The sequence below is a fragment of the Pyrgilauda ruficollis genome, unplaced genomic scaffold, assembly GCF_017590135.1.
Source record: "Pyrgilauda ruficollis isolate IOZ18807 unplaced genomic scaffold, ASM1759013v1 scaffold24, whole genome shotgun sequence".
NCBI classification, from domain to species: Eukaryota; Metazoa; Chordata; class Aves; order Passeriformes; family Passeridae; genus Pyrgilauda; species Pyrgilauda ruficollis.
The window spans coordinates 15,240,633-15,262,619 of NW_024523648.1; the positions used below are offsets into that span (position 1 = coordinate 15,240,633).

The 21,987-nt window shown below is 39.8% G+C and overlaps 1 protein-coding gene across 4 annotated transcripts in view; it reads left to right on the forward strand.

The window, feature by feature from the left end:
* MAP7 (microtubule associated protein 7) overlaps positions 1-21,987 on the forward strand; it is a 109,792-nt gene that overhangs the window by 82,967 nt on the left and 4,838 nt on the right. Inside the window, exons 7-16 of one of the 4 annotated variants that reach the window (XM_041470137.1) lie at positions 1,657-1,770; positions 5,143-5,291; positions 7,732-7,841; positions 8,228-8,508; positions 12,023-12,206; positions 14,028-14,220; positions 15,678-15,779; positions 16,061-16,111; positions 16,208-16,265; positions 18,732-18,894. In XM_041470137.1, the coding sequence (XP_041326071.1) occupies positions 1,657-1,770; positions 5,143-5,291; positions 7,732-7,841; positions 8,228-8,508; positions 12,023-12,206; positions 14,028-14,220; positions 15,678-15,779; positions 16,061-16,111; positions 16,208-16,265; positions 18,732-18,894 (1,405 nt within the window). Of the gene's footprint in view, positions 1-1,656; positions 1,771-5,142; positions 5,292-7,731; positions 7,842-8,227; positions 8,509-12,022; positions 12,207-14,027; positions 14,221-15,677; positions 15,780-15,964; positions 16,112-16,207; positions 16,266-18,731; positions 18,895-21,987 lie in introns of those variants that run through there. The other 3 variants (XM_041470138.1, XM_041470139.1, XM_041470140.1) reach the window with 3 other exon arrangements.

Sequence of the window (21,987 nt, forward strand, 5' to 3'; positions counted from 1 at the left end):
ACTAGAGCCTGACGCCACAAAAAAGAATCTGTTGTCTTGCAACAGTAGCTTTAAACAGTGATCATAGTGAGCATGGTGCCTGGAGATGAGAGGAAGCAAAGACTTTGCCATTATTGCATCCAGTTTAATGGTAGCTCTGTGATTTCTTCATTGTTAAACTGCAAGCTTAATGATAATGTGTGTGCTGTAGTGGAGGTCTCTGTAGGGTATTTTGTGTATCTGTACGATCTCTACCATTGCAGAATGGAACCATTAATCACAAAAAGCTCTGGCAATAGTACATTGTGTAAAAGGACAGTTAGGAAAAGAGCCTGCTGTGTTTGAGAGTCCTGTATTTCTATAGTAATGCCCCTTATTGCATTACTGGAATTTAAGGGAGCAATTTGAGAAGTGCAAAACAGCACTGGGGGCAGATTAAGCAATTACATTTTCATAGGAGGAGATTGAGATCAGCCTCTCTTTTCATGAGACTCAGCAAGGAGTAGATTAAAGATAGATTCAGAGTTTATGTCTGTTAAAAGTGATGGATTTCTTCCTTTAAAAATGCAAATGAATGTCAAGTTTGTTACAGCCAATCACTTGAATGAATGTTATAGAGATTGAGCCTTATAAATTCACGTTGCAGTTTTGTTGCTGCAAACACTAACTAAGGCAAATAAAGGCTGAGGTGTAGAAAGACCTGCTTTTGCTTGCAATATCAAGATTACTGCTATAGTGTAAGCTTACTGTAATGAACTACTTTGGGAACTAGTTGAATGTTTTGGCTTGTGATGGTCATTATGAAACAATTTGTTGCATTGGAATATCAAAGAAATACCCAATTCAATACAGAAAGTAACTTACAGGATTCTTCTGGTTAATGCTTTGCCATGATAAATGTTTAAAGGATTATATTGGAAAGCTATGTTTGCATTAGACAGCACTGGGAAAAGCAAAGCAGCAGTGTGATTGCAGCCAGGTCAACATGTATTGCATTTTCAAAACAGAGCAAGTATGTGAAAAGTATTGTACATGGAAAGTGATTATTAGCAGCATCTGTGGACAGAGAATTAATGATCAAATATATTTACTGTTTTCTGTGGCTTCACCTATTGCTGAGACAACTGCAGCTGCTGAGCTTGGTATCTGCAGTTGAGGCACACTATCCTTTTGCAATGCTTTGATAAAACCTCAGTGACACAATTCCCTGTATAGCAGTGAGCAGCCTTTGGTTTTTCTAGGTAGGCTGGCAAACTTTGGAAGGTGTTTAAATGTAACTGGAAGACTGTATATCTTCAGTGTAGGAAGCCTTTGGGGCACAAACATCTCTGAAGTCTATATTTAGGAGTGGCAACTGTTCCTCTAGTAGGGAAATTATCCTGTCATTCCTAACTAACGTGGAATGTGGCAGATGTGCAAAATATCCATACTCACTTGGTAACAATTTGCCATAATGCCACAGGCAGTAACATAAATTAAGTGTTCAGATGTACATATTTCTATAGGAATTCTTCTGCTAGAAAGGAGTAATAATAAAATGCAAAACACTGAACTGTTGTGGACAGTTTCAAGATTTTCATGGTATGCAGTAGTGAGGAAAGAGTACTAACGCTCTGCAGCATGTGGTTCTATGTGAAGTGTTTGATCTAACATCTTGCTTGTATGGTGCACGTTCAGCTCGCCGTCTTCAGCTCAGTCCATGGGAGAGCAGCATCGTTAGCAGGCTCCTGACGCCCACACACTCATTCCTGGCTCGGAGTAAAAGCACAGCTGCATTGTCTGGAGATGCAGGTAATCCTATAACAGCAGAGGCTTCATGTCTCAGACACTTATTTTTCCAGATTCCCTGCCGGATGTTGTAAAGTCACTGATCTAATTATGGGTGTATGGTAGCATCCCAGAGTGAACTTGAATGTCCGTGATTAGTGTGCATGACAGCATGAAAGCTTCCCTGAACAGTTGTTTGCTATGCCTCTTTCTCTTTCTCCTACTAACTCTTTCTTATTTTTGCCTCTTCATCAATGCAATAAATTAATACAAAACATAACATACAAAACATGCAGGGCAACAACATCATGCTGGCCATGGCTGTTTAAGGAAATGCACATCTAGTTGGAAAGAGCTGATTTAGCGCACCCACTGCTAAAGCTGTGAGCTGCTTGCTACAAAGGAGTTTCAGCCCCTACCAGAGCACTTCCCACATGGAGAAAGTTAGACTTTTATAAAGATAGGCCCTGATTACTGTGCTTTTAATACCTGTGAAGTTAAATGTGCAGGTTCAGTGAGGTTATAATAATTGTAAAGTTGTCTGCCACCGCCAGAACAGCCCTCTGATGGTACTCACTGAGGGGAAATTAACATGCAGAAATGCGATGATATAGCTAGGTGGTGATTGAAGGCCCAGGCAAAACTGTATTGCAGATACAGCCAGGGCATACTTGCTAATCATGTATTTTAGGCAGGTGACAGCTACCTCTTCTTTTCTCATAGGATGTTTTAGAATGGAGTGTTTTGTAATCATCCACTGGGAACTTTACCATTACACTGTCAGCACGTGCAGCAATATATTATTGTAAGTTGAGGCAAGTCTTTCTTGTCTGATGTGGGCAGGATTTTTATTCTAATTAAAGAACATAGAAGGTAAGAAGGAACAGAGATCTGCTAAGATTACTTTTAAAGAAGCTTTCACTTAAGAACTCTTATAACTAATTAGGTTGTGGTATGTTTCCACAGAGGTAGTACTGTAGGAGCAAAAATGTGGATGATATTCTGCAAGTAGTAGAATTAACAAGCACAGACTTCTTTTTTATTCTTCAAAAACAATAGCTTGTAAAACTAACGTGTAATATCACCTATGAAAAAGGATATTGGAAATTCAGCTCTTCATTAGGGAATAGCTGAGAAGGCCACATCTAAGTGGTTACCTTCCTGGAGCAAGCATGAAGCTTTTTGTGACTGCTCTTGTTTATACTGCACAACCAACTCTAAACTGAGTGGAATATTGAGAAAGGCTACAAAAAGCAGGAAAGACTGCTTTGTGAGTTCAGTCTAAGGCACTTCCCTGAAATGCCTTCCCATGCTAACTGGAACTATACCTCCAGAAGAATGATCCATTTGCTCATTGTTTTCCAGGTATTATTCTCTAGGAGCAATAACTTCAGCCCCTTCATACAGGATGCTTCCTGGAGTTTAATGATCAAGTGATGGCAATGGCTCACAGCTGTGCTCTGAACACTCCACTCATCCCAGCCTGCCATTATTCCCTAGAAAATTACCCTGCCCTTTGGCTGTAAAAATAAATTGCAATGTAAAAAATCCAAACTGAGTTAAATATGGATTCATGTCCTTAAATTTTAAGTGAGGTATTAGGGACATCCAGCATAAGAATACATCTGGATCTTTTTTTAAATTAGTCCTTCAAAACCAAAATGTTTTGTAAATAGCTTTCAAAAAGCTCCTCTGAATACATGTAATCCTGTTAGTACATGAATCACTGGAAGTGCTGCCTAAAGCATTGTTTGGCAACTTCACAAATGAAAATGAACTGTTTCTCTTTTAATACTTATATTGTCTTCCTTGGTGGTAACTTCAGATAATCAGCTTGCAGAAGGGGAATTGAATCACAGGGCAGGAGCCACATAAATAAGTGGTGTAAAGCATTATGCCACTGCCTCCTATCTGGTTTACATGCCCTCAACCAAAATAAAACCACAAACAAAAATCCCTGATTTCTTATTTCTTGCTTGTTTTTAAGTTAGTCATAATTCCTCATTAAACACAAATCCCTATGAACTATAAGGCAAGCATTAGTGCCATTGCTGTAACACTTACATGAGACTCTTTATTCATAATGGTAATCTCTTGGTGCAGGAGAATTTGCAGCGTTAGTACTGTTAAGTCTATGAGCTCTTCCTGTAACAGCAGCTGTACTTTTGTAAGACTAGAAGAATTGACTGTATGTGGAACTGCATTCTTTCAAGTGTGCTCAGAGAGGGATATACAGGCAAGAAATATTGGTTTGGTTTTGTTTGGTTTGGCTTTTCATTAAGGAAATAGAGGATGTAAATTTCTTTGCAGTGGAGAGGAACAAAAAAGAATAGGAAAGACTATATAGAGCCGCTATTTTTTTCTAAAGTGACATGCTGGATAGTAATTGTGCTAAGACTCAATTAAATGACCAGAAGAGACAAACAGGAGCAGAAAAATAAAACTTTGCAGTAATAGCATAGTTTTTCCCAATTTTCTCCTTCAGTTATATCAAGACAAAGTCCAAGAACACTTTGCTGCAAAAAGTTTCCCATGATATGTCTTGCAGTTCTCTTTGAAGATAAAATCAGAGCACTGTATATCTGATACCTGCTATTGTCAGATATTTTGGTAATAGTCTTTTTGCTTGTGCAAACCAACACAAGCTGCCATCCTGGTTACTCAAATACTAATTTCCAAGCTGATTTGTTGTTGTCAGCCTGCTTTTTTAAAAATGTGTGAAATAGTTTGCTGTTGAGAATTTGAGTAAGTTGTTATTCTAGAAGTATCAAAAAAATACAATGGGCTAAAATATTCCTAAAAAGAAGAATTTTAAAAAAGAAATCATTTGCTGTAAATTGCAGACAGCAATTTCATTGATTTCCTAGTTGAAACTGGTTTGTATTGTTAATGGGTTTTGATCTTTGTGTGCATGTCTCCTTTAATTTTTCTTCACTTCCAATGGAGTTTGTAGGCATTCTGATTTTGTTTGATTGCTTCCTATTCTGAATGTAATTGAAACTCATTTCAATGTGTCTACTAAGCTAATCTGTCAGACCAGCCATTGTTTCTACTGCTTTTTCCGAACCACCAGTTGTACAAAAACTTAACTGGAAAATACGATCCACTACCCAGTATCATGGCATAATTCTTAATTTTTTAGAAAGAAACTATTCATTCACAAATGGAAAAATGCATGAGCACCCATTGAACTTGCATCCTTACTGTCCGTGTGGCCAAGCTAACGTGTCAAATGATGGTTCTGACTTGATACTTAGTAATTTCTCTGTGTATTAATACCTTCTTTCTTTTCTGTCTTTCTCGGTCGTTTCTGTTCCTGCTGGCTTTCCTCTGTCAATTCTCCAATGCTACTCTGTAATTAAAACTAATAAATAACAAAACCAACCAACACCGTAGTTATCCCCGTTTGTCCCCGTTCAGCATCTTGCAGCCCCCTCAGTCCTCTCTCCTACAAGGCCCTGAACTGTAGGAATTCAGGAGAACGAGCAAAACTTTATGCTTCCACTGATGCCGTTGGACGTCGGAGAACAACGCACCTTGCAGGGGTAAGCTTGGCAGCCTTAGTGTCCTTAGTGTCCCGTGCCATGACCACCTGACTGCACTGCTCCTCAGGACTGGAATAGCTGCAGGGATACTTCCTCCCCCCTGCACCATACCTGCCTCTCCAGTTTGTGTCATAGTTGGCTGGATTTTAACTGAAACATGCTACGTTATGTGGTGGCACAGCCTGATAATGCACCAAAGAATCCATGTGGAAAAGCACTGATGTTTTCCAAACACCTGTGTTTGCAGAGTAGGTGCCCTAGCTTCTCACAAGGCACAGAGGCAGTCACTGTGCCCCCTTCTCAAATGGATTCTTTGCTGCCTTTTAAGGCTCAAAATGGTGTTGCTATTTTTCCCTCAGTGGGGAACTTGTTTTTCCCAGAAGGCTGTTTTCACAGAGGTTCCAGAATTTGGTGTCTTTTGAGGCCTCTAGCAAATTGAACTGAGCCCCTAGAATAAAGAGTGGGGGAATGCATGCACTCACGTCTCTGTACACAAGTGCATAGAGTACTCTCACTTCATCTGTACTTTATTAGGAGACCAGACTAGTAAACTTTTCCTCACTGGGAAGGAAGAAGTTGACTTAGGAGCATGGTTTATAAACAAGGCTTTCCACAAGTCACTGTTCATTCTGCATGATTTAATAGCAGTACTAGGGCTGATCTGAGCTTTTAGGAAAATCAAAACAGTAGAACAAACTCATGTTGACTGTGCTCCAAGCCAGTGGGATGCAGTCAGACCCACTTCAGATTCATTTGCTGAACCTGAGCTGTTAGATTTGTCTTGTATTCTACAACCTGAGTTAATTTAGAGTGTGAGAAGAGTTGAAGTCATCTCTGCAAAACATTGTGTAAGAGGTGCTTGCATTTTCATTTGGCCTGATGGGCAGAAGGTCAAGAGGCAGTGCTGCTATTGACATCCTTGTTGGAAGCAGTGTTAATCAAAGTGCCATGAGTCATAACCTCTACTTAATCTTTCAGGCAGAGGGTAGTACACTGAAGTTTAAGCTAAGGCATAGTCTTAGTATGTATGTTTAGAGAAATTTCCTAGCACGTGCATAGAGCATGACAGTCTCCCGGCCAGTTGGTTCTTCCTCTTAAGTCTTTCTGAGTGCAAGAGATTTGGGGTTTGGCTTTTTTTTTTTCTAAATCAAAAAGAAGAAAGGTTGTTACTTTTTGGTGGAGGAGGTGATACAAAACTGTTGTTAATATAAAATGAGTGAGTTAAGAGCTGTTTCCAGTAGCCTGTATGATGTGGAGAATCTTTTATACTTCTGCAAACTTCTGTGTGAATTCAGCTTTTTACTTTATTGATACGAGGAAAAATTTTCTGATGCTCTGCTTTCAGTGCTAATAAAGCAGATACAATAGAGAGTTACTGTTAGAAAGCCAAAACTCTTGTTCATGGTAGTGCATTTATTCTGGTTGTGTTTACTTTGATAACTCAGTGCATCATGTGCTCGTGGAGTTGTTTTCAGTCTGTGTTTTCCAGTTGTTGACCTGGCTTTCAGTTCAGGGGACAAGCACAGCTTTCAGCTGGTGAGGATCTCAAGCCCCATGGCACACCTGATACAGGGGTTGTGTTTAAGGCTGGTGAGCAGCAGCCTCTGCATCATGCTGGCTAAGTGGCAGCTCAATGTACTTTCCAGTATTCCTGTTCTTCAGACTCCTGGGGTCTGAGCTCATTTTTCCAAAACCATGAAGTTTTTCATCTATACTGAAATATGGGGCATACGTAGATACCTAAATTCTGATATATTCCTTTAAAGCAATAATTCTGTTGTAGCTCTGGTTTGTGTTATTAGAAATGTTTCTCAACTTAGGATTTTATTTTTTTAAAAATAAAGATGGAAAAAGGAAATAATATATCATATATCACGTATATGATAAAATGGCTAAAAGTATGTGCTGTCAAATCATCCAAGAAAAGAAAGACTAGGATAACTGGTGTACCATATTTGGAAGCTTTGAGGACATCTGTAGTGTTCACTTGGAAGCATGAATCCAAAATATTGTGCTATATAGAAAGACCATGACCAAGTATGAGCCAAGGGGAGGGAGAGTTGTTTTGTGTTTTCTTCAAAAGAAATCCTGTGTTTATGGGAAGCAGTGGAAGGTACTCTGTAGCAGTCAGCAAAGATCAAACTATAAAAGGTAATTCTTTTGCCTGTGTAAAAATAAGCCTCTGCAAATTAGCCCATTACATCTTAGGACAGGAGAGAATGATTAAGGATTCTTGTTGTCAAATGCACATCTACTGACAAAGGTGGTGTCAGGTTACAGGAGCTATATTCAGGAACTTGTTAAATAAGCTGTAGAAACCACTGACTCAGCACTGCTTTTTCGCAGCCCCCCAACTCCTCGTCCTTAACTAATCTTGCTTTGCTTTCTTTAGCTGTGTGAACTCTGGCTTGACTTTGTCTTTTTGTTTGCTGAGCTATAGACTGACAAAAGAGAAAAGGACCATTTGTCATCCAGCTTCTCAGCCAACTTTAAAGGAGGTCATTTTACTTCCAGCCTCAAAGCTAGATCATCAGCTCCCTCTCCAGTTTGGTAAGTCAAGTACATGCTTAGCTGGACATGAGCTGTTGGCAGCTCTGGTTGTTCTATTAATCAGATGTGAAACGGGGCAAACATATTTGATGATGTAAATGTTTTCTCTCTGCAAAAAAAAGGAAAGACAGTCCTGCTTTTAAAAAAAAATCTTGCTACTGTTCTGGAGAAGGGGAAGGGTCAGGAAAATATTTGGTTTCTTACTGAGTGGGCTCAGTGCTCACACATCTGGAGAGGTGGAGAGAGGCATTTTGCATGAAACCATATCAGTTGTGCCAGCAGTCCTGCTTGATAAAGAAACAGAGAAGTGGTTTTATTTTTAGCTGCTATGATTGTAGAAGTGATATATAAGTGAAAATCAGCTTTGTCACTCTTCGATTACACAGGCATGCATCAAAGTCTTTGCCTTTTTTGCCTGGCACACCTAAGCAGATAACTTCCCCACCTGGTTCCTCCAAAGTTTCCTCTGCTCAGACACGTCCTCCCTCTCCTGGCAACATCCGGCCAGTCAAAAAAGAGATCAAACCAGAAGGTGAGAAGAAAAGACCAGAAAAGGAGGCTGAAAAGGCTAATGAGGTGAGGACAGAAGAGAGTAAAGGAGCTTCAGCAGGTGCTGGAGAATCCACAAGTCAGGAACAGCTCTCTGTCCAAGGAGAGCTAACTCAAGGTAAGGAGACCTGCTACTTTAGGGTAAGGAATGTTTTATAATTTTCCTTTCCTTTCTCTAAAATGATGTAGCTTTCAGTATTTTTCTGGCCAAGGTTAGTCTGAATTCTTCACAACACTCCTGCCAATGTATATTCATCATGAGGAAATTATAGGCAGGTTGAAACCCTCCTGCTTCTAAGTCAAAACAATATGTCAAGCTGCCTCACACAGTGTGGCTTCACAAGCCTCTTCTCTGCCCTTTTGGACAGGAATTTTGTCCCCCATATCATAATATAGCTTTTTTACAAACTGTTGAAGTAAAATAATAATGGTCAAAAGACTTAATTGTACAGGAAGCCACCACATAAGGTGTGTGAGCAGTGAGAATGTCCAGCTCTGCTAGACACAGTGCACTTGTGCTGGTAACACTGCTAGCTTGTGTATAATATTGCAAGAGGACCATATCACAGGAGAGATTAGCAGAATATAATGGAATGCAAAGAACCAAGGAGAAGAGTAAAAAAGAATAGGGAGAATTTTTAAGGGAAAAGGAGTTATTAGAAATAGTTGACTAGTGAATAAGAAACCCACACCGAACCCTAACAACCCTGAAAAGTAGCAATGCGTAAAAGGATGTACACAAAAAAACAAAACTGTAAGTGTAGAAAGGGCAAAAGGTAAATCTGAAAATGAAAAAACACAGGTTTCTTCTAGCAGAAAATTTAGTTCATTCTAAATATGGCATACACTGTCCCTTGCAGATGAGATAGAAAGTCCAGTGTGACCACTGGGATACACAAGTTGGTTAGTTAAAATTCATAGACTTCCCTGTAGTTACCTTTCAGATAACAGTTTTAAGTATTAGTAATCTTGCATTCAACTGCGGCAGGTATAGTTTGGGTTTGTTCTGTGAAAAAACCTCATGTGAATAGATTTCTTCTGTTTTATTAAGTCCTGTTACAGTAGTTCCTCTCAGATACCCAGGTCCTACTACAGAAGGTGAAACCCCACAAAAAGGGTAAATGGTAAATCTGTTGGCCACGGGCATGCAAAGGAGATTTAATTGCTATCTTTTGCCTGCTTGCTTTTGAGGAGAAAAGCTTCCTTTTAAGACCATTTCAAAGATACCACTGAGATAACTTTGCAAGTGTTTGCAAGTTGTAGCTCTCCAGTACAAGGTGCCGACCAGAGAAACTATCATGCTTGTTTGACTGTTTAGTTCAGGAGGAAGAGAGGCTCCACTTATTTGCAGCATCTGTCAATATTTGAGTTTGTGACAAGGTCTCCTAGTATTGAAACAGGTTATGTGTGATAAAGGTATTCAAAAGTCAAGCAGTTTGTATTCACATCAAAGAATACACACAAGACTATAAAGTGGAGACAAATGAAACAGAAGGGTACTATAGTCAAAGCAGTGAGCAGTCCTTCAAACTAAAAGTGTTTTCCCAAAGCCAGAGGGAGGTGGTGGTTGGGACCAAAGATGGAGACCTCAGGCAGAGCATTTTACATGTGAGGTTATGGGATGGCTTTGTACTGCCGATGGAGGCCCCAGCTGCCAAAACTTAGTCAGTTGTTGAATTCAAAAATCTAGAGAGGTGCAATTCCTCTAGCATTTGGGGTTAGAGGTATGTTGCTGATTCTCCTGGGAATGTGTTGCATCTCATTCCCTACAGATAACAGCACTGGACTTCTGCTGGTCTGGCTCAGCTGGCTCTGTGTTCACAGGAGCCAGGAGGTCAGCAGGTAGCAATTGCTGATGAAGCTGTTCAAACTTTTGCAGGCAAATCTCATACACAACTTTACTAATGCCAGTGAAGCTTTAAAGGTCTTTTGGGTGTTATCTGTTCTGACAGCAGGGCAGGTGTGCATTAAGCTACTTGTTATGCTGCCAACTTCAGCGCCTGAGGCAAGAAGCGAGCTCCAAGCAGCACAAAGCTGTGCTGCCTTCAAAGCAACAGCCCTGCCTTGGCCCATGTTAGTAAATTAAAAAGGTCTGAGATACAGGAACTCTGTCATTTATACTGTTTACAATTACAAAGGCTCTCTGGTATGTTTCTGATCCAGGCTGTAATTGCAGCCTCTCATTTTCTTACCTTCTGTCCCCAAGGCTACTAAGAGCATGGCTCTAAATGGCTCCCAAGATTCAGAGTGATCAGATTGCTTACCTTTTTATATTTCAACATCCCAGAATTTTCTGTGTTCCGAGCTACATCTTGGAGGTTAGCCCAGCTCTGGACTGTTCCCTGGGGTTGGGCTGAATACCTGTTTTGGCAATGTGAGAGAATAGTGCTCCATTGCACTAGAGCTAAACTGTGGACTAAACTGTGTGCACTAGAGAACAGGCACTGGCACTCTTTAAATTACTAGTGTAGACGAATCATTTGAATTCATGGTCAAAGCCCTGAAGCAGTTTTAGAAAGACCTCTGTAGTTTTTAGCTGATAGAAGAGGAGAGCAGAGAGGTCAACAGATTGGAATTCAGCACAGAAAACAAATGAATTTGTTTGTTTCCATGATGAGGTATAGGAAGGGGATAATCAGGGAGGAGACCCCTCTTCAGAAGTTGGTAGTGAGGTTAGGAAAATTGTCACATCCAGTGTATGGTTAGAAATGCAGATTTATAATAATCTGCTTGCTGCTCCTTATGACTTATTTTACATGTATATTACTGGGCCAGAATCTGATTTCATTGACAGTTCAAAGTCTTCCCTCTCCATGTTTGCCTGCATTACCAGATGGCATTACTTTGGGAATGCTTCCTAACATTAGCTTGTGTGTTGGTTAGGGTTAGGTTAGGGTAGGGTCCCTGGTGTCTAGAGAAAAGGTGATGAGTCACTCTGTACCTGGGCTAGAGAATGCCAGGCAAATTTACAGAAATATCAAAAAAAAACCTGTAACATCTTCTCTGCCACATGGACAAAGCTGGCTGTGAATAAGGAATTGATATGAAGGCACTACTGAGATTTGAACACAAGCCACAGTTCACCAATAGTGGCAAAATTTAAAAAGCTGTGTCCTATGAGTTGCCTCAAAACTGATATGAGTTGTGTCCTACCATTGGTGCAGGTCACATCAGTCAGTTGATGTTTGAGATCACCAAGTCACCAAAAGTGACCATCACCAAAAATTCTGGCTCTGATCCTCAGATGTGGATGATCAGACAGAAGAAAATACAATTTCACAGTGTTTTATTTCTGCTCTTCAAACAGAATTGGGCAAGCTTAAGTAATGTTGATGATAGGGACTTGCTGAGTCAGCATAATCCTGTTAAGCACCTGTCAGCATTTTTTCTGACAGAAATCACTTACACTTCCAGCTGCAGGTGCTTTCACATAGCCTGCAAAACCAAACTTCCCTGAAGGTATGTGAACCTCTGGCATCTAGAAACATCTTCCTCCTCTGAATCATTTAAAAAACCACATAAGCTTGAAAACACTTTGCAGTGCATTTAAGAGTATTTTCTGTTCGTTTCAAGAGTGTGACATCTTGGCTACTGTGCCTGTACAAACTAATTTTCTTTCCCATTTGTTTCAGCAGCCAGCCCATCCCTGCCTGCTGCTCCATCAACTCTTTCTCCAGCCCCAGCACTGCCCAAGCCCTCTGCAGGTACAACTGACCCTGAAGAAGCAACAAGGCTGCTGACTGAAAAGAGGCGCCTTGCCCGTGAGCAGCGGGAACGGGAGGAGCAGGAAAGGAGGGAGAGAGAGGAGCTTGAAAGGTAATTCTAGACCTCTGCAGTAGAGAAGTATGTAGAAGTATGCATGTAGAAGCTTGTTGTGTGTATTCTGCTGTTACATTGTTATATATGAAGCACAGCACTGAAGTGCAGAAGGCGCAAGTTCCTCCCCAAAACTATATTTTCCTGTTGGGTTTTTCAGTTGGTGGAATACATACCTAAGCAGATGTGTAAGGTTAAAACTTTTTATAAGCAGAGCTTTAAAATAAGACAGGAGGAGAGAGTAGATCCTTGCAGTTGTGATTTGTTTTTTCCTCAGAGATTAACTAAGCTGTACTTTTTGTTCCAACTAGAGAAATCTGCATGGCTCTTTTCAACTTCGTGACTGGCACAGTCTCTTACTTTGAGTTGTAAGATCTCTGTTGTGGGTGGTGCTTTGGGTGTCCAGCTGTTGTGACTTAGACCTCTTTGTTTTCTCGTTTAAAATAAAGACACCCCCAACACCCTCCCAAAAGTTTTGGATGGTAATTAATGTTACATCTCACTTTCTAATAGCAAATGAGTAGCCCATCTGCATACACATGACTGTGGCTACAGCACAAGTTGAGTGGTTTTTTGGAGAGCTGCCATGCCTCTGGAATTTGCTGGATTTCTTTAACCACTTTGCTGGTAGGAGCAAGGCAGAACCAGTTAAAATAGCCTGGCTTTCCAAAAGGCTCACAACACTGACTCTCTCAAAAAGAGTTTTAAAGAAAAAAAGCTGCTGTGGTATAAGAGTAATATGGTGAATAAATACTATGTCAGAAAGATCAAAAATAAAAAGTAAAGAATAATCAGCTTTTACAGTGAGAGGAGTTTCCAGTGTCTGTGCAGTGCCTTCATAAAAGAACTTGAAATGAGTTGAGGCCAGTGAGATGATGTTGGTCTCCAGTGAGATAAGTCAGTTGTGAACAGGTTGAGACATATCTTACATTGCTGAGCTACAAAATGGAAGCTGAATTGCTGTACTAATAAGCATAAAGGAATGTGTATAGGAAATAATCCTAACTTGACTACTGGTGTTGGTCTCTGGACGAATTATTTCTGAGGGAAGAGATCTTGTTCAGAGTTGAATATAGGAAAGTATCAGGTGAGTCATGGTTGAAAAAGTAAATGAACTGTTACAAGTTAATAGAAAGCAAGAACAAAATGAAAATGTAATTTTGAACGACCCAAGATAAATTTACGTTTTGAATGTCGAGTTTTATTTTTTCTTTGCAATAGTAAAATTAGTAAAACTAAATGTGCAGACAGACATCAAGGAAGATCACAAGCACAAAACAGTTCCCATATGAAAATCTACTGAGCAGATGAGGATTCTTCAGCTGAGAAGATGTGCTTAAAGGTCCTAAATAATTCAGGAAACATCAAAGATGAAGGGAAAAGCCACTCACTTCATAACACAAGGATTGAGGGGCCATTAGTAAGGTTAGGAGGTAACCTTCAAAAAACAGCAGAATTAGATACTTTTTTTAAATCAAGGAATAATCATTGCCATGAGGTGAGATGGGTGGCAAAAATGCATACTGTTTCAAATATGGTTATAGCAGAAAGGAATGTTTTCCGAAATGTATTAATCAAAGATACTATTTCTGACTCAGAAAGTATGCGAGTCATGGATTAGGGAGAGATATGCTGGAAAAGTTTTGGTGTTGAATTGTAGAGTTACTTATATTCCATAGGGCTTCATGTGTGGCCCCCATGGGAAGCAGAACAGACAGCTTAGGAATAGGGCAGCAGTGCTGTCAGATCAGGAACCCGGTGGTTTGGCTTTTCTCCCTGCTTTTATTACCTGTTTTTCTTATGCTTATTTAATGATTGCAGACAAAAGAAAGAGGAGTTGTCCCAGAGGATAGCTGAAGAAAGAGCTCGCCGAGAAGAGGAGGAAGCTCGCAGACAAGAAGCGGAAAAACAAAGGAAGGATGCAGAGGAACGGGAAAAGGAGGAACGGCTGCGCCGCCAGGCAGAAGAGAGAGAGCAGAAGGAGAAAGAAGAGATGGAGCGCATTCAGAAACAAGTATGCATCCCTCTTGGAATTTCTGGGCCAGTCTAGCTGGCAGTGAAGTGGGTGTAGCAGCACTTCTTACCTAAATTAGAACAATATCTACAATTTAAATGCTATCTGAAAAGTGTTGGGACATAGTTCATTTCATAGAGTAGTTCAAAGAGTGGAGATCTTTCTACTTGACAGAAACATGTGGTAGAGAGTTGAGTTTTGCGGTTTTTTTCCCCTCTCTCCCTTTTCAATATACTTTGAACAAATCCTTTCTTAGTCCTCATAAATTGGGATGAAAAAAATAAATATAGTTGTATTGGGGAATTTTGATAAATGCTGTTATACCAGGGAGTTCTTTGTCCCAAGAGTTACAGCAAGTCCAGATATAAAGATAACTATTCACTGTTTTGGAGATACAGTTCTGCTGAATTCTAATCCTGTGTCAAATACTGCTTTTGTGTGGGGCTGGTGGGAAAGGGTAGATTTAATCAAACCAAGGAGAACATTTATCTGGCCCAGTACTTCAGAAATCAGTCAAAAGACATAATAAAGGAAAATTAAGTTTTTCAAGTGCTTTCATTCTTGATGGGCATAATGTTGGTTTACTGACTTCAGGAGAGGCTGTGATAAGCATTCTGGATAGGATTCTTGTCTTCTCACATGTCCTCTTACTTCTTGTGTGTGCTTTGTTCTTCCACAATCCAACACTTCAATTTGCCTTGTAGACACAAGGTTTTTCTTCTGGTGTATAAATGTATGCTTCTGATAATAAATGCTTAAAGGATTGTGTTAGTGAATATGGCTGAGAAACTCCATTCTTCTTTTTCAGAAGATCTGTGCTACTTTCTTTTAAATGTTAAACTGAGGCTTAACTCAATTTGGCTCTCAAAGATACCACATGGCCAAGGCTTTTTTGGATGTTAGAGATGCAAAAAATGATCTATTGTAGTAGTTTCATCATATAACAGTGTCCCAGTCAAGGAGCAAGGTCCCTTTACAGTGTATTCCAGATTCATTAAAAAAATAGAAATGGAAAGTTTGTGCAAATGGGCCTGTGGCTGTTTGCCCTTGGTCTCATTAAACAGTTATTCTGTTGGCCAAACAAAACATTCTGCTGCATTCATTTTACTCTCAAAAAATCCACCACACAAAAGATGGATCTCTCTAATACTTTCCTGGCTGCTGTTTTAATGCTGAAGGCTAGAAAATTTATTCCTTATTTGTCATCTGCTGTGTTCTGGAACAGGCACAGAACCAAACATGATGTCCATTGTTTAGTTATTCTCTCTTAATGCTATGCAAAACATGGAGATTAATCAAGAAATGCGCAGTTCCATCTGAAAAGTTTTTTGGTGACTTGTAAACCCCAAAAGTGTATTTTCAGGGTGTTGTAGACACACATAATTAGATATAGAGTATAAAACTTGTCATTCCTCGCTTATTTTTCCTTGCTGTTTTTTCTTTTACCACCAACGTAGAAAGAAGAGGAAGCTCGCCTGCGGGAAGAGGCCGAGAGGATTCGGTTGGAACGTGAAAAGCATTTCCAAAGAGAAGAGCAAGAGCGCTTGGAAAGGAAGAAGGTAACTCAGTCCATGCAGAGAAACTGTGATTTGTTTTGCCTTAGCAGTCTGTTTCCACCTGAGCAGTAGGAAGTAAATGATGTAAATGTGCTCTCAGAAGGGCTGCAGTCCTCATAGGCCTGATGTGACAATGAAGGGAATATTGCCAACAGTAATAAATAATTCATTTTTTTTGCAATAAACAGATACAGCTGATAAATGACAAGCAGTTGTGGTTTGGGAGAAAGATATTCAAATTAATGCCAGCAAACATTATTTTACCCCTTTACATTCCATTGTAGAGGCTTGAGGAGATCATGAAGAGAACTAGGCGTGTAGAAGCTGTAGATAAGGTCAGTGCTGCTACTTAACATGTGTAAATATTGAACATGTTTCTGTTTTTTTCCCTACTGCCATTTTTAATTTACAAAACTGTGCTTCCTTTGTAGAAATCCAATGACCAGCAAAATGGACATATATCAAAGGCAAATATTACTGGAGAAGCAGGTATTGTGTTTAACTGTGCCCTGAGCACAGCAGATGAATAAATGCCTACTGAGCACAATGATTTGGGAAACAGTTTTGAAATTTGACACACTAACTGCAGTAATAAAAACTATGACAGGAATATAAATTAAATCTTAGCAGACATTAATTATTTATCCGTTCTGTGTAGGTAGTTAACCATTACTAAATGAGTCCAGTGTTTTATCAACTTGGTCTCATTGGTGTTTAACAAAAGGAATTTTCTTAACAAGTTTATTTATAAAGTGAAAGTAAATGAATCTGTGATTTGGATCACAAAATAAACTGATTCTACAGTTTGTTTCTTATTTCAGGTGTGGTTGTTGCAGATTTTCTTAAAAGATTATTTCTTGTTAGTCATTAAGACAAAGTGTTCATTGTTCTAAACATCTCCCTGCGACTTCTTTCTTCCACACCTGCTGCCTTATTCACTTGATCTGTATTTATTTTTTTGACAAAATTGAGCTACTACAAAAGCTTACACTTTCATGCACTTTACACTTTTATGCACTTAACACACTCTTATGCTTTCCTTCTACTCTATTCCCTCTATTTCTTTTTAGGTAATTTTCTATATAGGAATATATATACATATATATATTTCTTCCTTTATTATATACTTATAATAAAGGAAGAAGAATAAAATGTAGCTTATATTCAACAATCACCAGGCATGAATTAGCACTGTTTAAAGATACTGAAGTTCAAGCTATCAAATGGTTTATCCTACTGTAGCATAACATATTAAATGGCATTAATCTTCTTCTCCTTTGTATTTGAGTTGAGAGAAAGGGAAGACAGCAGCACTGACTGATGGATCAGTCTTTTTTTCTTGATTTTTAAAGTGAACACTATAATTAGTACTGTCAGGAAGCCTTTTGACGCAGATTTCATTACCCATGTTTGTTATTTGTTTACATATTATCTCAGGGGGAAAAAGTTAGTGAGCTACTGATACAGGACTGATCTGGGATGCCATCTTTGTCTTTGGTCACTGTTGAAAGTGTTATAAACCATTTAAAGAATTCTTGCAACTACAGAGGGCTCCACAACTGTTGGCTAGTGCTTTCCCTCTAGAGATAGACAAAAAGTAGTTTTCTATCCAAAGGCAGAGGAGACTTTGGATCTACATTTCCCCAGGCCTAAGGAAAGGCCAGAGTCCTTGAATGACTGAATAAAGAGAAAACTGCTCTCAGCCTCAGGGCTGCTCTACTGTTTGAATTTGCATTATCTATATGTACCATTGAGTTAAAGGTATATTCCAGCCACATGAATCTCCCTGACTCTCCACAAACTATTTGTTTTTAAAACTTTTTCTTAAGTCTTACTGTTTGCCAAAACCTGAGGAGACATTTATAGGAATGGCCAGATCACACAACAGAAAAAATCCATTGCCTTTTTGTCATTTGTCATTTTGGCCTTTGCTTCAAAAATATGAGATTGTTCTGTATTTCCAAAGCAGAACAACTTTTTCTCCTTCTAAACATTAAAGCAAATATATTTTCCTGTTATTCAATTTGTAGAAGCACAGAAACCCCTATTTCTAGTATCTTCCCTATAAAAACTGGCCAAAGATCAGACTAAGACATTCAGTATAAAAGTCTTCAGCCCAAACATTTGGAGTACAGTGAAACTGAGCAGCTGAAGGAGGGGCTTACCAGATGAGGTTTTGGGTAATGTAGATAAATGTATCCAAGCCTATGAATACTGAATTGTCCTTGCAATTCCTGTGGCAGATGTTAGCCACAGTAATTGCCAGATGTTAGGGTGGGGTGCAGTTGCTTCCTCTTACTGACCTGAATATGAATGGAGGGACTCTAGATACAATGCAGAAAGCTGTAGTTGTACTTTAAAAGAAAACCACAGGACAGGCCAGAAACATGTATTGCATGGTTTTGGCATGAGGGACAGGGATAATCTCATTTTATATTGCTCTCTGCAGTGTTTTGTAGCAGGCATTTGGTACTTACTGAAGGAAGTGTCCTTCCCAATGGGTTTTTTTTTCCTTGATTTCCTTCTGAGTCACTGGATTCAAGAAATACCAATGTATGGAATGAGTAATATCCAAGTTTTGCTCTATTCCATTCTCTATTACTACTTGAAAAGTCCCAGCACAACATTCTATCAGATATCAGCCTCTTTTGCCCACTGGCTTATATGTTGGAATTGTGCATTGTTGTGGATTGTAAGATGTTTATTCTTGCTCACAAAGCTATGGCTTTGAAATCTGGCTTTCTGACATTTACTTTGGACCTGAAACAGGGTTTGTGTGCCCAAAAAGCTGACAAAGTAGATGGGGTTGGGTAGAGGGGTGTGGGAACCCTATATATTTTTTTAAAACTGTAACTGGCCTTTGCTGTGCTGGCTTTTGTAGAAGATATTTTACCCTAATCTCCAGTGCAGATGCTGCTGCTTGGTTTTATGCAAAACACCTGTTTTCTCTGCCAGTCGCAGGCAGTCCTGCCTCTCCCTCGGAGCCGGCAGCGGGGCCTCAGCACGCGGTGCCACCGCCGCACTACGGGACACCGGCAGTGCCACCGCCGCACAACGGGACATCGGCCGCCTGCGTGCGCGCGGGGGCTCCGCACCAGCCCCCCGCAAATGTGGACAGGTAAAACATTGCCGGGTGCCAGTGAGCCCTGTTTGGAGGAGGAGGGCTGCTGGAATAATAAAATATATTTGCATCCATGCGTTCATTGGCTGAATAAGACGCAACTGTTCAATCTGCCTTGTTTCCTGGTTTTTATCTTTTCCTCTCTTAAGGAAAGAACTTTATCATATTTCAAGAGCAATAACTGATTTTTGCTACATGATAGGGTGATTTTTGATTTTTTTTTTACCAAATAGAACATGTTCTTTGCAGTGTTTGGAACAATGTGTTTGGCAGCAGTTATTACACTTATTGAAATTTAATAGAAATGGAATTTTTTTCTGTTTGTTTCCCTGAATTAAGCTTCATAAAACCCACTCTGGGCTTGCACTGCTTATTTTCTTAATTCATATAATGAATACTGTGGCTTCAACCTAGATGTTTTGATTTCTAAACTGTTTGAAGTATTAGCAAGTGGTGTTGTAGATATGTCCTTTGTGTGAGATACGGGATTAGTCACTTTGGTTATGCATTAAAAAAAAACACCTTTGTTCCTCATAGGGAGCATTTGAGGAGGCAGATATCACAAACTGGGAGCTTTCTGTAGCCACGAAGCAAGCCACTCAGACTTCGAAAAATTGTTGAAAAGCTTGAAACCTCAATATTGAACTGAGTGACATCTGTTACATAAGCATGAGCTGTCAGTTATTTTAATTTTAGTGATGCAGAACGCCAAATAATCTCACAGTCCTTTCATGTTTTATGTAGGTACTGCCAGAATATGCATGGAAAAACTTGAATGTGGGAAGCCATTGTGCAGTCTGTAATGGACAGTATGCTTCAGGGTGTGATTGGCACTAATTGAAGGAGGAATTTGCCCTTTCTCGATCCCTCCATGTGCCTGGGGGATCTTAGCCTGCTGTCATGCTGACAAGGATGCTCCTGCTGAGGGAAGTTCTGTCAGTGACACTGAGGTGCATTGGATGAGCTGCTTAGAGCTGCCTCATAATTGTCTTGGGCAGCTGTTAAAATGTTAATCACTCCCCACCTTACAAGCACCTTGATGTTTGAAATATAAAATGTGCCCCGCTAATGAGTGCTGTTCTGTACCGTTACAATCTGCGTGGAAGGAACCTCAGAATGACCACAGTGAAGAATGAATCAATGAGATTGAAGAACACTGACACAAGTAGGAAGCACATGTGAGGTTGTGGAAGGGAGAACTGGCATGCCAGGTTGGATTGTGTCTGCTTCAGAGGTACATCCACAGAGACTGGGAAGGTGCAGCCTGAAGCACTTGGTAGTGTCCCACAGATTTTTGTCACGGGGTAAAAGCCACAGGTACCAACACCTCTGCTACTGTATCTTGTGTGCTGTGCTTGTCTGGCATCCAGGTTCACCTGGCGTGGTAGCATACACAGGGGCAGTGGGTGCAGGTTGTCTCCTGAGTGAGCACCTCACTCTGGCCTTCAGCAAGATTTGTCTTTTTTCTGAAAAAGACTTCTTCATGTTTTGAGGGCAAGAGTGCTGAGATTTCTGACCAGAAGTTAAAAAGGTGTTACCTGGGGAACTTGTGTCATGTGCTTGTGTGGGTGAGAGGATGGAGTGATGCAGAACCATACAAAAGCCTAATCCATAGCCCACTTACAGATTTTTGCCTGTACTCCATTCCCTAATTCTTTTCCCAAGATAGATCATGCATACTACAGTGGTTTATGTTGACAGTACTTCCCTTATAGTACTTACTCTGTAATTCCTCTTTTCTGTGCTGTTCTCTACAAACACTTGGAATGCAGGGCAAAGCTCCTCAGTGAGTGCAGTTCACCTCGTGTGCATGGAGCTGGGTCTGGGTTGGTTAGATAATCAGTTTTTAGAAATACGCAGTTGGTCTGAGTGATTGCCTTCATATCTTGTCCTGGCAAAGAAAGCTCCTCATTGCTGGCTGGTTTCAGTGCTGTTGTCTCAGTGGATTAAAAATAAGCACCATTTATTTAAATAATCCAGAATTCTGGGATACATTTTACCGTTAATGTCTATCTATGTCTCCTCTGCAAAAATCCTCTCAATAAATGAGGTGACTGACATCTTCCCTCAGATCAGAAATAGCAGCTGTGAAAATATTCTAGTGTTTTTCAAAGGCCTGCAAATCTGTATTTTTTTTTCCTATTCAGTGTTGATTTCTGATGAATGATCGGCAGATATACTGAATTCTGGCCTTCTTTATTTTTTAGTGTCTTCAAATTATAATTTCAGGCTGTGTCTACATAGAGTTTTGGTTAAAATTATCTACAACAGATATAATTTTCAGTAATTTTAAATTTTTGGATGTTCCAGTTTCTTTAATTAAACTGGCTCCTCTTTTCCCAACATCCTCCAGTCTATCTTGTTAATATTGATGTGTCCAGGTCAAATTGTGAAACTGCAGAGATACTTTTCAGCTGCCATGGAGATGTCCTTCATATGCTTGCAAGACTGTTATGTTTGGAAATGCATTCTCAACAACTTAGGCAACTTTTTTTTTTCCTCTATTACATAAGTGTTTTGCTACAGCACACTTATGGGATATGTCAGAATGCCAAAATTATCCAGTTCTTTCTGCAATATTGTATGCCTGAAAAGGATATCTCTGGTGTTGCATTAGACACTTAGACAACATTAAGAATGTAACATAAGACATTAAGAACAGCTGTAGCAGGTCAAAAACCCTTTTCTGGTTTTTTGTGTTCTTTGTTTGAATGGCCTGTAGCACAATGTAAAGGAGAAAAAAAAAAAAAAAGGTAATTACCAGGAGATCCTCTGGCCAATGAAGGGTTGCTAAGCATTGTGGTCCAAATGCAGCCATAGGCTCAAGTAGTCCCTAAGCTGCTAATTACCAGAAGCTGAAGGGCATACCAATCTCCTAGGAATTCATCTAATCTCCTTTTGAGCTTGTGGTCTCTAAGATGTCCACTGGAAATTAATTCCACTGTTCTGTTTCCCCCTTTGTTTAGTCTAAATTTGCACGTCCAGTCCTTTGGTGGATCATGCAGTATAGAATCTAGAAGATTTTATACCACAAAATTTAGAATATTTATAGTCCTGATTTCCTTTTCTGTACCCTCTTTGTGATTGTAG